The sequence below is a fragment of the Adiantum capillus-veneris genome, chromosome 22 (assembly GCF_014529385.1).
Source record: "Adiantum capillus-veneris isolate H3 chromosome 22, ASM1452938v2, whole genome shotgun sequence".
Lineage (NCBI taxonomy): Eukaryota > Viridiplantae > Streptophyta > Polypodiopsida > Polypodiales > Pteridaceae > Adiantum > Adiantum capillus-veneris.
In genome coordinates this window covers 82922583-82940622 of record NC_140952.1, presented here as the reverse complement: position 1 = coordinate 82940622, position 18040 = coordinate 82922583, and the positions used below count along the sequence as shown (strand labels likewise).

The following is an 18040-nucleotide window of genomic DNA, read 5'->3' as shown; positions in this document are numbered from 1 at the left end:
CCCAAAGGCTTGGGATAAACACTTAGGTACAACAAGGTGGGATTATAGGACATCTTTCAAGACATATTTGGATACACTCCTTTTCACTTAGTGTACGAACAAGAGGCTCTTTTGGCCATAGAAGTAGAGTTAGCAAGCCTACAAGTTCTAAAGGACTATCATGGCGAAGATCAAAAGGAGAAGGTGGAACAAAGCATCATTGATTTGGAAAGGCTAGAACTAGACAGATAATTAGGTATACAACACTATGGTGCACAGATAGAGAAGTGGCAAAAGAAATTCAATTGGAAGCTGGCGAAGACGGATATCAAGGGGGGTTCTTTTGCGCTATGGTATGACAACTGGTTTGACCACAGGAATGATGGTAAGTTTTTGTAAAAATGGGAGGGACCTTTGTTGTGGTGGTACAAAAGTTTTCAAATGATAGATATAGACGTGGAGATTTAGATGGAAAGATACATCACTCTCTAGTAAATGGTTGGTGGGTTAAAGCACTATCATTGCAGGTCACAACCATAGATAGAGGAAATAGTTGACACACGTATATGCTTGGTTGAAGGCCACCATTACTGGGACATTGGCTAGAAACATGCATGTCTCTAGCCATCAGAGGGAGTGCTATATGAGTCATGCTTTTCATAGCCCTGCCTAGAGTAGTGTTCTATACATTAAAAAAAGACACAAGAAATGACCAAAAAAATAAAAAATAAAAAGCTACTTCACGAGGGCTTGGGGTCTGAGACTTTAGGATGGTGAAAGAAAATGAGATCTCCACTTACTCTATGATTCTCATATACATTCCCTCTTCATAACTGACAATCTCCTAGCATTACCGCTTGAGACTATTGGAACTTCCTTTTGGAGAGGATTGATTATGCCAAATTATCCTTGATTCTAGACTCTCCTCCATGACTACACACAATCTATCAAACTTGTCTACTTTCTAGTCTAGTGTGTTGCTGCTTTTCAATGGAATTTCCTTTTGGAGAGGATTGATTATGCCAAATTATCCTTGATTCTAGACTCTCCTCCATGACTACACACAATCTATCAAACTTGTCTACTTTCTAGTCTAGTGTGTTGCTGCTTTTCAATGGACGTGAGGTGCTACTTTTCAATAGGCTATGCTCTAAGGGGCTCAAAGGAAAAATTTTGTCCCACATGGGAGTGTTGAGAGTTATCACAACAAAAAGATGGTGTAATGCTTTTCGTGTAATCAAATTAAGCTCTTTGTATGTTGATGTGTGAGACAACAAAGTGCAATATATGAGCAATATAAGGATTACTTTCAAGTCTTTATTAGGATCAAAATGTTGTGATAGTGTGTGATAGGTTAGATGAGGAGAGTGTTTATACATAGAAAAATTATCTTTTCTTGGCTATGTATTTGTGTGGGCACTAGGTGTTTGCTCACAACTATGGTAACATGCTAGACTATTTGCACAAATAGATGTTCTTAGGTAGTCCAAGTTTGCACAAACTACTTAAAGTGGATATACTTGATCTTGCAAATTGCCCATAACAAACCAAAGAGTTGCATTCATTATGGTTGCACCGATGGTACAACAAGTAAATGGAGCTCTATTGATGCTATAGCATAGGAACACAATGTGCAACCCTTACATGGTACAAGGACATACGAGTTTTCCTACAAGATATTTTCTTGAGAATGACTTTAAAAATCTCGACTAAAAGAAAAGAGTGGGTTGTCACTTGCTGACTAAAAATACACATACAAGTCACTAATAGACAACTATTTGCCCTAAGGTAAGCTTTTCTTTCTAAGAAAAAAAAGTATGCTATACTTGATTTCTCTACAAACCATAGAAACATACAGTAATGTTTCTTTATAAGAAATTGTTATATTTCTAATTGCATTACAAATAAAATGCTTGCCCAATATTGTCTTTAAGTAATGGAATATTCTGTGGATTTATAAAGGCTCAAGACAATAGAAGGAAAATTACTATTCAATTAAGGGATTCACAAGTCTAAAAGTTTTTGGATCAAGTTTTATTTTTAGATTTCTATAGAGAATGATTTAGAGCTAAAATGCTAAACAAGAGGCATGAGGGATCGAAACAAAAGTTCATAGCCTCATTTAATGACAAAAGGTGAGTTTCTAACCATACAATGATGCTTAGATGATTAAGATTCTATATGGAATCTTTCTGAAGGAGAGATATATCCATATAGGTGTATTTGGCTCTCTAAGACTCATTCAGGATTCCAACAAAGGCTCTACTTGAGGTAGATTGGAGCATCAATTTAGTAACTCAAAGGGTAATTTATCTTTTTTTTTTTGTTTGATTTAAATACTTATTTGTGAGTTGAGTGTTTTAGCGTTCTAAGTGAAAGATCCATGTCTATTACTAATGTTTATTTTTGTTGTCCATGATTCTTTCACTTGTTCCAAGTGAAAGCTCCATGTCCACTACTAATGTTTATTTTTGTTTTCCATGTGTTGGTCCATGTGTGGGTGCAACAACTTCGATCAAACGGAGGTACAAGACACATGCTAACAAATTACCTGGATCAAATGTATAGGCTAGGAAATGTGCTTCTTTGTCACATGAACAAATGGGATCAAATCCATCACGATGGCTAAATGTGAGTAAGAGGGAGATTTTTTTGAGTTACTTTGCTAGGATTTTTTGTGTTGTAGAGTAAGGGTGCCCTCCTCTTACACAAGTCTCTCCTTCTACATCTAGATGTGCTTAGGCTTTATAGAGCACTCTATTCTTTCTCTACAAGGTAATTGTTGCTCACTCTTACAGTAGTTAATCATACATAGGCTTTGTTGCAAAGAAGAACCATGGATTATAATGTTCCCATTATAGTTTCCAAAGACAGGGGGTGCCATTACACATATTCATATGTTTTTCATCATGCAAGCTTCTCTCTCACTCAACGCAGTGATACTTGATTAGTGTAATTGGATGTCTTTAAGAGTGAGGTTAGGATAGTAGCTACACCTTTGACAAAAACCACCTTTTAACAAGGCAATTTGTAAAGTATTGGTTTGTAGTTATTATCAAAGAGCTCCTACATATTTAAAATTCTTGATGCATGTAATCATGACCAAAGTTATAATGTCCCCTCCAAGGGAGGGGGGGGGGGGGGGGGGCGGGGAGGCCTTAGCAAATTTGACCCTTTTGTTGTGGTATCTAATAAATTTCATGCTTTGTGTGTGCTAATTCAATTAATGTGCATGAGCTTGTTAAGGTTACAAACATTTCCCTTTTGCATCACATATGCATTCAAAAAAGGTATTGGTTAGATGATGGTGTGAAAAACTTTGTGAAAATTATTATGGCATATGCGATGCTTGTTGTGACATGATGCCTACACTTTGCCTTGTCACTTACTCCTCAACTACTTCACGAGGAATTTAGAAAGCAAAGGAGATCACCACTTACTCTATGATTCTCATATTCATTCCCTCTCCATAACTAAGGATCCCTAGTAGTACCGCTTGACACTATTGGCCACTTCCTTTTGGAGAGGATTGCTTCTCGGGGGATTTACCATGGAAAAATTACCGCACAACGTAAGTGCAAGGAAGGGTTTTTGTTTTACAAGTCACATAAGGGTATAAGCTAGGGGCAGGCCCCCAATAATTTATCTCCCAAGCTTATAAATAAGGGAGAGGGGTATCATATTTTGGGGGGGGGGGGAGTGAGAAAAGGAAAAAATGAGAGGAAGGATTTGTGTTTCAAAATCTTGTCTCCCAAAAGAGTTTTCCCTCGAACTTGTAAGTCAATATCTACAAAGATACATGCAAGTACTAACACTATTTTGTATCAATTGCTTCTTCTCTGATTATAGTTCATTTGTTGAGGGATGAAAACTATAAAGAGTTTGTATGTATGAAAATACACGGCGCACCTAACACAACGTTATAACCATGTTTTTTGAGTAATTTAGATGGGTCAAAATTGGACAATTAGTCAAAGTGCAGGCTCATTGAGCACATAGTTTGAAAGTCAAACTAAGACACATTGAGGGTACATCTAGTTATCAACAGAAGTGGTTCCTTAATACATTGCCAAACACTATGCTACACACTCTTTGACTAGTTTTACTTAGTTAGATCATGTGAGATCTACATTTAATATATAAGATAGGGGTATGATAGTTTTCTTCATTGATTGTCATATAAGCGTAGAAAGGGGGGTCATATTCCCTCATTTGAGTCGTATATAGGGGTTTTACCAATGTCGTCCGCTCGTAGGTGGTGTCTCCTTTTGTATATAGAGTGAATTCCCCGGGGATTGATTGCACCAAATCATGCTTGACTCTAGGCTGTCCACCATGACTACACACAATCTATCACGGTTGTCTACTTTCTAGTCGAGCATCTATTGATTCATAGAAAATGAGATTTGTTGAATTTTATCATTTGTGGTTTTAGTATTGGCCAATTATTATGTCCATTGAAAGTGAAAATGTAGCTATCACTGTTTCACTTCATTGCAATTGGAAGTTCACTAGATGTACATTTATTGTGTTTGAAAATTCACATGAGCTTGCTCATTGTGTATTCTCACAGCATGCCTTGTGATTTGATCACTTGTCATTGTGTTGTCACACACTTTCTTGACTCAGTCACATAAAGTTCACATTGACAAAGATGTAGTGCACACAAGCTGCAAAGCTCATCTCACACAAAGCTCATACTAAATTTATAGCTTTTGCGGTCATGCTCTATTTACAATAGAACAATGGGTGAAATCTTGCTATTATGTGCTGCTTGTTAACAATTATTACAGTGTCAACGAGAGCTAGCTCAGTTGGTAGAGCAAGAGCCCCTTGTGTCAAAGGTCTTGGGTTCAAACCCCCTTGATAGCTCGTATGACATGTAGCCCTTAGGGGCTGTACCCTTAGTCCAAATGATGGATTGGCCACCCTAACCCGGATGGGATGACTCACCTTAAGAGTCGGGTTGCCTCCACCTACGGGGGTTGGGTGTGTGTGTTGTAATTTCAAAGTTCTACTCTCTACCAAAAAAAAAAAACAATTATTAAAGTGTCCTGTTCATGCCGGCAACAAGGGAGCGTTGTTGGAGTGGGTGGGACCGGGCTCTCATTTAGATGCATGGGTGATGTCTAGCAAGTGGTAAATGATGACGAGGCGTCAACACGTGTCTTTGCAAAATGTACATCTCTAAAGAGAAGAAAGGTGGCAGTTTGTTGAAGCGCAGTCGCCTGCTCCCCTTCTTTCCCTTTGCTTTCCAAAATCCTAACTTCGCTTCTGCTACCAACATGCTGCGTCTTCTGCGACGGCGGCAGAATGCCCAGCATTTGTTAAGACTCTCACAGAATGGGGCGTCCTCTGCAGAATTCGTTGTTGGTTGCTTGCTTCGTCCCCCTTCTTCACATACTCACTCTGAGAAGCGTACCGACCAAAGACATACCCACAGTTCTCATGAGGTGGCTCCGTGCACACACGGTGTTTTCTCCTCTACAATGAGGCCTTGGATCGGCAGCTATGGAATTCAATGCTCTCCTGACCATCAAAATCATCAACGGCAGCATCATAGATGTGCACACACACCAGGAGTATACGTGCATCATACGACAGGTCTTACGGGCGACAGCTCCATGGCTGTCACTGTTGGGCTTTTCCATGCTTTGCAGAGATCTCACCGGGGCTTAGGTTTCTTTACACCCATTGAGGTCACTTCCCACCCAAATTCGCCCAGCAGATTTCAGATTATGAAGCAGGTGTTTAACCTTCAAGACAACGATGAATCAATGAGAGGTGTCACACACACACAGGCATTTGAACTTATCGAGTGTAATAAGATGGATGAGCTTTTGGAGGAAGTTCTTAAAGGTACGAGCTCCAATGACAGTAAGAGCTCCTTATAAGAGAGGTAAGTTTCTTTGGTCAGACATGTTAGTTCAAATGGGAGTGGAGAAAACAAAGGCTGACTTTGGAATTTTCAGGGGATTTCCTTTTTGTTAGGATTGTGAAAGCCATTCTAAGCAGTAGAAATTGCTGTAGCCTAGGCAAAGTTAACATGGGAAGAAAACAAGGTATTTTTGGCTGCGTCAAAAAACCATTATTTTGATGTATAGAATAACTTTTGTGTGGTTAAACCACCTATTGGGGCATGTGAGAAATCTTGTTCTAGTCTTGTATTGAGACGTCTCGGCTAATTAGCAACTTAGCAACCTTCAATACATGGGGTGATCCAACATTCAATACATGGGATGATCTAAGTTACAACTAGCCCTTGGTCATTGATTTATAGCTCAAAAGAAACTTAAAAATCATCTCCTAAAGAATAAATTAAAATTGTAAGGAACCCAAAAGAAGAGCTAGCACTGAAAAATCTGCTACCATCATCTACAGTACGCTCCCACAAATTCTGCCGCAAATTGTGCTGCAAGTGGTGGGCAGCACTGAGATTTGGCGGTCGGTGTTGATGCCTTGTTAGCTTGTGCTCTTTAAAACCAGCGGTGAGTCACAGCCATGCCATCAACTTGTGACAACAAGAGGGTTATTGTAGCGTCTTTTATGGTACGTAATATCTGACTCATAGTAGACGTGGTTGATGTTGTTCTTGGATTTCAAGAGGTTCATCTCCTAGCTTTCAACCTAGATCCAGGCATAGAGGGATTCTTTGTGTGCGAGGCTTGCTCAAGTGCTTAGGTCCTGGGCTGTGCCCACTTTGTCCTTGGCAGGTGAGTTTTTAGGCCACACTGAGAGGACAGGTAGTGAAGTAGTTGTCAAGATCTTTGTTCCTCTAGCAAAATGAGGTGTAAAGCTATGTCACGGAAGGTGAAATAGTTTCTGCTCTCTCTTTTGTTGAGGGCAAAAAAAAGGGCTGAACAGTAACCCACAAGCCTCAATACATTGAGTTTATGGGCAGTGACCCTTCACACATCACATATTTGCCATTTATATGGTGGTAGGTGGCATATGTGGGGTCACGAAGTCTTGCAAGAGCCCTATATAGGGCAGGGGGATGCTATCATTATGGCAGTTTGTGTGCGGCTCCCCCACCCCCCCCCCCCCCCCCCCGCCCCCCCCCCTCTCTCTCTCTCTCTCTCTCTCTCTCTCTCCCCTCACACTCTTGGGCTCCTGTGTGACCACGTTTCTGCTGCACTTTGACATGGTATAAGAGCCTCATTTTGCAGACATAAAGCATGCAATTGGAAGGATGGACCGCGGAGAGGGGCTGATATGGCTGCTATTTGGGCTATTTCCGGCCAGCGGTAGATCAACTTGTGGCTGCATTGTCATTGTTGCAGAAACTTCGTTCTCATCTGCATTTTTGCATCTAGAGGGGGCTGCTGGTGCTCTCCTTCGACTTTGTCTTGAAGAACCCACGTAGATATGCATTTTTTTCAACTGGGAGAGGTTGGAGAAGTGCTGCACGCTTTCAGTAAGGAGCTGGATGAGGTTTGGCTGTGTGTTGAGAGCAAGAGTGGGACTTGTGAGCAGCAGTTCGTGCTCCGATCTGGCTGGTACCTTTGTGGTTTTTGACCAGCGAGCAAGAGGTGTTTTAATTGGCTGAGGGGGATGATTTTGGAGCTTGTTTCAGCCCGGTCCATCTTTCTCTAAGGAGGTTGGAGATTTTGTCACGGGGAATCGCTTGCAGTTATAGTCTCAATTGTGCCTATCATGGAAAATTCTATTGTGATATTGGACCGGCTTGACCATGCCATTGAAGGATAGTGCAAAGAGTTTTCATGCAGGTGACGAGATACTGGATGACTCTTTAGTATGGAATCCTGCTTCCAGATGCATTGGCCCCAAAGATTGGCGCTGTAACAAACTTGGACACTCCAAGTCAAGAATCAATCACCACAGCACCAAATAACCACTTCAAAACAATTCACAGGTCACAATAGATTTGCATTGGCCCGGCGGAGTTCCGTGCCTAGAGATAATGGCCCCATAGACTGGCGCCCCTTTCGGTATTTCTTTATGTATTAAATCAATGTCAAAGTACAAGAGAGCGGTTAGGGTTTCACTCTCAGACTCTGTGTCCAGATGCTTTGAAGAGTGAGCCCAAACCGCCAATTTATTTGTTTACAAGGGATGCCCAAAAGCAGAGCCCCAAAAGCTTCCAAAAATAAAAGCAAAAATTTCTCTCTCTCTCTCTCTCTCTCTCTAGTTTCATAAAAATAAAGCAAGTAATTTCTCTCTCTCTCTCTCTCTCTCTCTCTCTCTCTCTCTCCCCTTGCCAAAGCGTAGAGAAAAAGCATCAATTGCGTCGCTTGCCGGGCTGAAAAGACTGTTTTTTTTCGCACGGTGACACGTCAGCATGCCAACGCATTTTCCGGAAATCTGCTTTTTCTGCTGCTAGGGTTAGGGTTAGGGTCAAGACAGGTTTTAGGGTTAGGGTTAGGGTTTTTGGCAGATTTTAGGGTTTGTAGGTTTTAGGGTTTCTGGCAAAAATTAGGGTTTTTGCTCTCAGTAGCCACGTCATCACTTTGTGACATACCTCCCTCTTGAAAGCATTGTAATCGCCCTCGATTACGCCTGCAAAACAGAGAGAAGCCATAAACCGTCTTAGCAGACACTGACTGTTAGTACCTACGTACTAGGAACACACATCTAGCACATGTACCTAATCAACAGTCACATCACACATCACAGGACATCACATGACATTCAACATTCATTCGGATCTTAGACCATGATTTATTGGCAATGTAGCTAGCAATCGCATCTAGATCCAATCGAGACCTCATCGATGTCCGATTGACTAACCCCTATTGCAACCATGTCTATTCGAGATCAATCAGACCAAAATGCTGCAGTCATTTCGGCTATCAGTTCCTGTACTCACAAGAAGTCAAGAACAAATCAGTATCATAATCAGGAATTCCATTTCATAAAGTCATCCAGCAGAATACTGTCAGCTCTCAGTATCCCTGAAGCTCAAAGAGACATCAGTGACTCTAGTATCTAAATCAAGGCATCTGTTTACAAAGAAGTGGAGTAACTCCCCTCTTGTGCATCCCACTGCACCAGATCTCCGGCCAAGCTGAATTCTGGGTTCCATTTGCAGTAGACTATGCTAAACCAAAAGCATCGAGGTAAAGTTTCACAATCTGAGGAGTATTTGCTAGGTCCTCCTCCTCCATCCACTTCACATCCAATGCAGGATAGTTCTTGAACTTAACGAAGAACCGCCTTCGGACTTTACCTTTATTCTTTGTATCCTTATGTGCCAAAATCTGTTCAGGAACAAGTATCTCCTCGTTTTCTTCCACTTCAGGTTACTCATCAGACTCCCCATCATCAGGCACATCACCCTTAAAGGTTGCAAGAGACTCACATGAAATGCATTGTGAATCCTCCAAGTATTTGGCAGTTTCAATCGGAAGAAGACATCATTTATCTTTTCAGTGATCTAGAAAGGGCCGTAGTATCGCATACTAAGCTTTGGAAAAAGCCTCTCCTTTTCCTTTTTCTTTCTCAGGCATGCCTTCTCAAAACGTAAGAGCACCCAATTATCCTCCTTCAATTTCAAGTCGCGACAATGGCGATCCACTACCTTTTTCTCTCGTTCTTGAGACTTCTGCAAAGTCTCGCGAACCTTGGCAAAAGCCGTATCCAAGTCTCGCGTATATTCATCCGCTTCAAAAATCTTATCTTTCGTGCTTAGGAAGGGTGGAACCTTCGCAGCACCTTCAACAATCTCAAATGGCGCCTTCCCCGTCGAAGAGTGTATCGTGTTATTGTAGGCAAATTCCACCAAAGGTAGGTACTTTTCCCATTGAGTCTTCTGATCTGAGATATAATACTTCAATAAATCTAGAACCATTGAATTTGCAATCTCAGATTGTCCATCAGTGTGCGGGTGGAATGATGACAAGAACTGCAACCGCGTGCCAATGTTCTCCCAAATTTCCTTCCAAAACAAACTCGTAAATCTGGGGTCTCTGTCGGAGACAATTGTCTCAGGCATGCCATGTAATCTGAAGATCTGGGCCACAAACAGTCTCGCTAAGTGATCCGGCTTGACTGTTTTCTTCACTGGAATGAAATGAGCTTGTTTGCTAAATCTGTCAATAACAGTCCAGATACCATCATGACCACTCTGTGTTCTCGGGAGATCCAAAATGAAATCCATTGCAATACTTTCCCAGGGGCGGGTGGGTATGGGTAAAGGCTGTAACAATCCCTGTGCCTTATGCCTGTTAAACTTGACCTTCTGGCATACTAAGCAACTGCGCACAAACTCTTCCACATCCTTTTTGAGTCTCGGCCAAAAGAAGTATCTCTCTACCCCCTTTATGATGGTAGCAATACCGCGGTGACCCGTAAAAGGTGGACAATGGCATTCAATCATAACCTTTTCCCTCAACGGCTGTGTAACGCACAACATGGTTTTTCTCATCAAGTACCGAATGGAGTATCCTACTACTGTCTCCCCATCCTGTATCCGTGTGAAAATATCTACAAAATCCGGATTTGTGGCATACTGGTCGACCATATCCTCGAAGCTCCTATGATGTATCGTGGAAATAGCCAGAACCAACGGCTTCCGAGACAAAGCATCTGCCACCACATTCTTCTATCCCTGCACATGGACAATCTGGAAGTAAAATTGTGACAAGATGTTCGCCCACCGCATCTACTTTTCCGAAAGCTGCTGCTGTGACAAGAAGTAGCGCAAACTCTGATGGTCTGTAAAGACAGTAAAATTCTCTCCGAGTAGGTAATGTCGCCAGTGAGTAAGAGCATGGATAACCGCCAAAAGCTCTTTCTCATAAATCTGTGCTGTTATCTCCGGCCTTGAGAACAATCGGCTCTCGTAAGCAATGACATGGTCTTCTTGCATTAAGACCGCACCCAGACACAACAAGCATCACAATATACTTCAAATGACTTCTGCAAGTTCGACAAAGTCAAAACTGGTCCCGTAGTCAATTTCTCTTTCAATGTCTGAAAGGCAGTCACCTCTGTGGATCCCCACGAGAAAGGGACTCCTTTCTATGTCAAGATATGCAAAGGGGAAGCAACCTCTGCAAACTTTCGAATGAACCGCATGTAGTACAAACACAGTCCCAAGAAGCTTCTAACTTCATGGACATTCTTCAAATCGGGCCAATCACGTTTAGTCTCTATCTTGGCCGGATCCATTTGCACTCTTGCTCTGCTGAGACAATGTGTCTCAAAAAGTGCATCTCTGATAGGAAAAATTCACTTCTCTTTGCATTAATCACTAACTTGTGATCTCGTAATACTTGAAAGACCTGAAGCAGATGATCTCTGTGTTCTGCCTCACTCTTGGAGAAAACAATGATGTCGTCAAAGAAAGTGCCAACAAATAGCCTGTACTCTCGAAAAATCCCGTCCATCATCCGGTTAAATGTCGCAGGAGCATTGGTTAAACCAAAAGGCATCACCAAAAACTCAAATAACCTAAAAGTCGTCCGAAAAGCTGTCTTGTAGACGTCTCCCGGTGCGATCTTGATTTGATGATATCCACTCTTCAAGTCAATCCTGCTAAAGCACGAGGATCCCTGTAACCTGTTGAGTATATCATCGATCCTAGGGATCGGAAATCTGTTCTTGATGGTGATTTTGTTGAGAGCTCTATAATCGATGCACATTCTCCAAGATCCGTCTTTCTCTAACACTGGAGAGCAATACGGTGAAGTACTAGGCTGGACAAGACCCTTTTCCAAAAGGTCTTTCACTTGGTTCATAATCTCTTCATTCTGTGCTCGGCTCACATGACACACGGTAAGGTGGCCGGTTCGGTGGTGTGCTTCCAGTTATCAGATCAATGGTATGATCTTTAGGACGAGCAGGTGGTAACTCACCCAGTAGGCGCTCTGAGAAGCAATCAGCGTGAGAGTGGAGAAAATCTTGGCGTTCTTTATCAAGTTTAGATATATTTGTCCTATCCTTATCGCTCAATTCTTTCATAAAGATCGAGTAAACAAACAGATTGGATTTCATTAATTTAGAAATGGCCGAAGCCGATACATAGGGACAGACTCGCCCTTCAGTTTAATGTCAAGTACAATGGTTCTGCCCTTCTCTGTAGTCAATGTCGCTTTCCTCGCCCGATAATCGACCACGGCGTTGTTCTTTTGGTACTAGGGAATCCCTAAGAGAACATCACAACCCTCCAAAGGCATTATGAAGAAGTCCTCATGCCCCAAATACCCCTGACAATGCAACCAAAGTTTGCCAATGACAGGTGTAAGGGCTACGTCCCTGCCGAGTGCCGCTAGAACTGCCTCCACAAGTGGTCCCATCCGATCCGGAGTGATCTCGAGCCGCGCCGCCAATTCCGGTGAAATGAAGTCGGCCTTGGCTCCTCCATCAAAGAAGATCACGGCCTCTTGATCTTTCACTTTGTCCCAAGCTCGGCAAAGTTCTGTACTTTCGTTTATGGTGTTGGGTTCGGTACCCACACAATCTGGAACCAGTCCTGTTTCAATCTTGCCTTTTCGTCCACGTTCCTCAGTTGCTCTCGAACTCTCAGGTCTGTTGTCGTCCTTATCATTCTGTTCTTTCTGTGCCTTTTTAGGGCACTTCGCGGAGATCTGTCACGAGGACGTGGCAGTTATTAACCATGTCACAAAGATGTGGCAACTGCTAACCTTGGTTGTTGGTTTCTTTCCAATGGGGTTTATTTTATTTGTTTTGAGACCCTCTTTTTGAAGTAGCAAACGGTCGGACATTGTATGGACAATGTGAACTGTAGTTTCACCCGCAGACGGGAAGTGGTCGGCACTGGAATTCGTATGGTAAGAGGATGTCTAGGCTCAGAGCAAGATCATATAGGCCCCCCCGTCGCACTTAGCAAGTTGGTGGATACTAGGAAGTGAACTCAATAAAGGCATAAAGTCAAGGTGGGATCACCAACAGAAAGTATCCGACAGTTGGGCCACATTGCACTTTTGGATGGGGTCCCAATGAGGATAGATGGTCAGATGACCAGTGGGAGCCCAACGGAAGCATCTCCTAAAATTTAGGGAACTGCTATTTTGGGCCGTGAAATGTGTTCGCATCATTACCTCCGGTATGACTAGGGGAACATTTTATAACTCTGCCGCGAAGTCAACTGACGCGTCGGTTGGGATATTTTTAAGCGGCGAACCCGAAACGGGAAAATGCTTGTAAATGTGCCACGTGGCACATTTCTGTGCACTTGCCTCACAAGGAAGAAAGGGCGCTGAATTTTAAACTGGGAGAGGCTCTTTTTGCAAACTGTCACAGGTTAAGAGCTATGGAGTGCTTCCTTTCCCTCTCATGTACAGTGTGGTGCTAGGAGTGATGCCCTGCACGCTACACTCTGCTCTCTCTCTCCCCTACGTGCAGTTATGTGATGCCCCACAAGAGGGCTCCTCATTTGACTGATGTACAGATGTGTGGGTTCATGCTTTTGTGCTGAGGCAAGAGCCTCCTTGAGCAGGAACAGGGGTAGCTAGCTGCTACTCCAAAGCAGGCACTGGTGAGGGTCATAACCTCACCATACAGGTGCAAAATCAGCGCTGTGTATGCTCTGTAATTTTACTGTTTTTCAGCCATACGGACGCCAGAACCCTTGGGAATCGTGCCCCACTGGCAGAGGACAGTTAGGGGACTGTTTGGGACTGAAAACAGGGCAAAAACAAGTAAATAAAGCGTGCTGAATTTACTGTTTTTGGGCAGGAATCAGAGGGTATATGCCAGTAGAAGCGAGTTCCAGCAGGGGAATTGGTTTCGCGCAAGTTTAGGGGCTATTGTGCTGCCAAAATTTGGCCAAAACAGGCGGTATCTAGTGGGATACAGTCAAAGGATTCCCAGGACTCTTCTTTGTACTTTACCCTCCTAAAGAATAAAGAAATACCGAAAGGGGCGCCAATTTTGGGGCCTACAGGTTGTCGGCGTCTGCTCGGAGCATTCTAGCTTCCGAGCCGTGTGTGCGATTAAGTGTTAATTCCCGTTACAGGTCTCCTTTGTAAAGTGCTCTGTGTGTGTGTCTAAAGTAAAGAATTTCGGGTGAAAGCCAATACCTACCGCCCCCACGGGCCAGTTTCATGGTTCCGTTGCCGGGACATCAATCACTTTTTCCTTAAAGAGTGAGCCTGGATTGTTTTGGGATAAAGACACAGAGTGGAGGAACGCGGGGATTACACTATGGCCGTCAAGGGGAAGGGAATTATGGAAGAGGGTTCCTCTTCAAAGGACAGGCAGGAGATTCCTATGATTTTTGAGATTGGCGAGAGCTCACGGCCACGTCAGTCTGTACCTCCTGTCAACGTGAATGTTCCTCTAGTAGTACATGGCTTTATGATAGGGCAACTTGAGGATGATGCATTCAAGACTCAGTTAGTTGCCGCGGTGAATGTCTTTTCGGAGCTGGTGCAGAATCCGAGGTTTATGGAATTCTTGCAAGCACCACCAGTGCAACAACAAAATAGGCAACCTACGTCGCGTACGGAGCTTGTTGATGCTCAAGCCCAGGTACTTCATGTGGCGCAGGAGGAAAGGGAACACTCGCATGTTGCGGAGTCGGGGGCTCCAAAGCAGGTTCCTCCCGTGCTTGAACAGGTGGCTAGAACGCCTATTCCACAGCTTATGCAGTTCAGCCCGCCACCTTTCAGAGCCAGCATGCTATCTTGAATGGACAGGGAGCTGGATATCAGGCAATGCACTCAGTTTTTCCACCACCCACGGTACATCCTGGGTATTTCGGGGGTGGATCAATGTTCCAAAGTATGGCTGGTTATGCGCCTGGAAGTCAGCTGTACATGCCAGGAACAGTGTTCGGGGGTATGCAAGGCATCATGCCAAACCCCATGTATGGTAGTATCGGCATGCAGCAAGGTTTCCACTGTAACCAGGGCCAGTTTGGGGTGCCACAGGGTCGTTTTGGCATGGATGGTTTTTCTGGACAGCAGTCAGATATCGCACCTCTGATGCAAAATGTGAATGGCCAACACGTGCCGATCATGCCTACTACAATGCCCATGTTGCAGACCATTCCGTATGACAACTTTGGGACACTAGAGAAGCCGAAGGCTTACAAAGAAGGTGGTGCAGCAGTAAAGTTCAGTACCTTCAGTGGTTTCGAGGATAAGACAAAGGCCCTCACTTTCCTCCAGCAGTTTGATACAGCTTATGCGGGAGGGAATTTTACAGAGGCCTCGAAGGTCAGGAAAGCTGCCACTTTCTTAAAGGACAATGCGCTTACATGGTGGACGACATGGTTAATGCAAGGACAGGCACCCGCCACTTGGGTTTACTTCAAGTAAATGTTTGCATCTGCTTGGCTATCAAATGAATTTGAAGCCGATGTCCTGACAGATTGGCACCGACTTACTTCAGCTTCGTGCAAGAGCTTGCTGGAGTACAATAGGAGCTTTTGTAAAGCGTTACTCTCAGTGACCTCCTACAGATTTGTGCCATTGACAGAGCAGATAGAGAAGTACTGTTGTGGGCTGCCTAAAGGGCTTCGCGATTAATGTACAAAGAACAGAGTGGCTACCCTCACTCAGCTTATGGAAGTTGCGAACACTGGTCTTGCCTTGTTGAAAGGAGAGGACAGTGGATTTCCGAGCAGTGACAAAGGAGGGCAGCAAAGAAAAATTCAGCGAAGAAGCCCTTTGTGAAAATGGCTCCTGATGCGTCACAGGGGTCAGAAAAGGCCACCAAAGACGAGGATTCAGCTGGGACTTCTGGAGCGCAGGCAAAGAAACAGAAAAGAAAGCCTTTTGTGCGCAAGTTGCTCGAGGAAAAGAAGGTCCTAATGGCTGAGAACAAATGCTTTATATGCGAGCAGCTTGGTCACTTTTCTATCAATTGTCCACAAAGGAAAAGGCCAGCTGACTCAGAGGATGAAGAAGACCAGAAAGGCAAGAAGCCAAAACCCACGGTAGGTTTAGTGCCAGACATGGTGGGTGACAGGCTCAGCACAGATGCCAGTGAGTTATGCAGTGCATGTGGTAAAGTTAGGGATCAGACAGCACTCATCTTCTTTGATCCAGGTGCCAAAGCCAACTTTATCTCACCAGAGTTAGCTATGAAGCTGGGCATCAGAGCTGAAGAGATGGGGTACACAGCAGAGGCAGGGTTGGCATGTCCTGGCCACTCAGAGTGTGTTACTCCCATCATTGGAAAACTGCGTCTGCATATTCAGTCGTATGTGGACACTGAAGAGTTTTACATCATGCTGCTGGAAGGTTGTGACGCCTTGTTGGGGATCCCGTGGATGTTCGGAGTGCATGGAGTCTTGGATGCCTACAACAAAAAGATCACTGTACAGCATAGGGGCAAAACTCACATCTTGGATGTAAAGCTTAAGGGAGAGTCAGTCCCTATTGTATCTGCTTCTGCTATCACTTCTGTAATAAAGAATCATCTTTCTGTGTACCTGATTTTTGCACGTGATGTCTCAGATAGTGATTAGTCAAATTTATCTATGTTAGATAAAGAAAGGTCAGCATTTTTGCAAAAGTTTAGTGACTGTTTTTCTAATTCATTACCGTCGCAATTGCCGCCAGAGAGACCTGAGGACCATCGGATAGATTTGGTGCCAGGGTGTAACCCTCCAAATAGACCTCCCTACAGGGTTAGTGCGGCGCAGCAGAAAGAGATTATGGGCCAGGTTGAGGAGTTATTAGAGAAGGGGCTGATTCAGCCTAGTTCTTCACGCTTTTGCTCCCCAGTGCTACTAGTGCAGAAGAAGGATGGCTCATGGCGCATGTGTATTGATTACCGTGCGTTGAATAAGAATACCATCAAGAATAGGTTCCCTATTCCTAGAATTGATGATATTCTTGATCGTTTAGAGGGTGCTGCGATTTTCAGTAGGATAGACCTTAAGAGTGGGTACCATCAGATTCGTATAAGGCCAGAGGATGTGCACAAGACTGCGTTTAGAACGACATTTGGTCTTTATGAGTTTCTAGTGATGCCGTTTGGGCTAACAAATGCTCCTACCACGTTCAACAGAATGATGGACCGGATTTTCCGCTCGCATCAACAGTTTGTTGGAACGTTCTTCGATGACATGATAGTGTATTCGAGGAATGAAGAGGAGCATAGGCGTCACTTGACCATTGTGTTCGAAGAGCTTCGCAGTCACAGGTTACTTGTCAATCCTAAGAAAAGTGAATTCTTCCTCAAAGAGATCCACTTTCTGGGCCACATAGTCTCAAAGGATGGTGTTAGAATGGATCCCGCAAAGGTCGAAGCTATCAAGACATGGCCAGACTTGAAGACTGTGCACGATGTACAGGTGGCCTCTGGCCCAAAAGCAACTCATAGGAAAAGCACTGGCCTCCCAAAAGTTGCAAACCCAAATGCTAGCGCCCCCTGGGCACTTCGGCAAAATGCGGACTGATTCGTACTGCGATCTCAGATGATCATTGTGCTTGACCAAAAGCCTTAAGGTAAAGCTCTAATATCTGAGGAGAATTTGCTAAGTCCTCCGCCTCCATCCACTTGGCATCAAGAGCCGGATAGTTTTCGAACTTGACCAAATATCTACGGACCAACTTACCTTTCACTTTCCTTTCCTTGTGTGCTAATACCTGTTCGAGAATGAGAATCTCTTCTGTCTCTTTCACTTTTGGTTGCTCTTCTGGCTCCCTGTCCATTGGCACTTCACCTTTGAAAGGTCTTAAGAGACTCACATGGAATGCATTGTGAATCTTCCAAGTATCTGGTAACTTCATTCGGAAGAACACATCATTTATCATCTCTTGTACTTGGAAGGGCCCATAGTATCGCATACTAAGCTTTGGAAAAAGACTCTCTTTACCCTTCCACTTTTGTAGGTGTGCCTTTTGAAATTGGATTAGCAATTAGCACCCAATCATTCTTCTTTAATTGGAATTCATGTTGATGCTTGTCTGCTGTTGCCTTCTTATGCCATGCTTGAGACTTCTACAAAGCCTCCCTTACCTTGGCAAAAGCAATGTTTAGATTGTGTGTATATAGGTTTGCTTCAAAAATCTTGTCCTTGGTGCTCAGAATTGATGGAACCTTTCAGACACCCTCGATGATCTTAAATGGCGCCTCCTTTGTAGCATGTGAAGTGTGTTGTTGTATGCAAACTCCACTA

General features: G+C 43.6%; 1 protein-coding gene across 5 annotated transcripts in view; it reads left to right on the top strand.

Moving 5' to 3' along the window:
• Positions 1 to 5132: 5132 nt before the first annotated feature.
• LOC147429685 (uncharacterized) overlaps positions 5133 to 18040 on the top strand; it is a 180380-nt gene continuing 167472 nt past the window's right edge. Inside the window, exon 1 of one of the 5 annotated variants that reach the window (XR_015185896.1) lies at positions 5133 to 5838. Coding sequence is in view for 2 of the 5 variants with exons in the window: in XM_086495935.1 (XP_086352061.1) it covers positions 5157 to 5838 (682 nt within the window). In the remaining 3 variants the exon portion in view is untranslated. Of the gene's footprint in view, positions 5879 to 6328; positions 6529 to 18040 lie in introns of those variants that run through there. The other 4 variants (XM_086495935.1, XM_086495936.1, XM_086495938.1 and 1 more) reach the window with 4 other exon arrangements.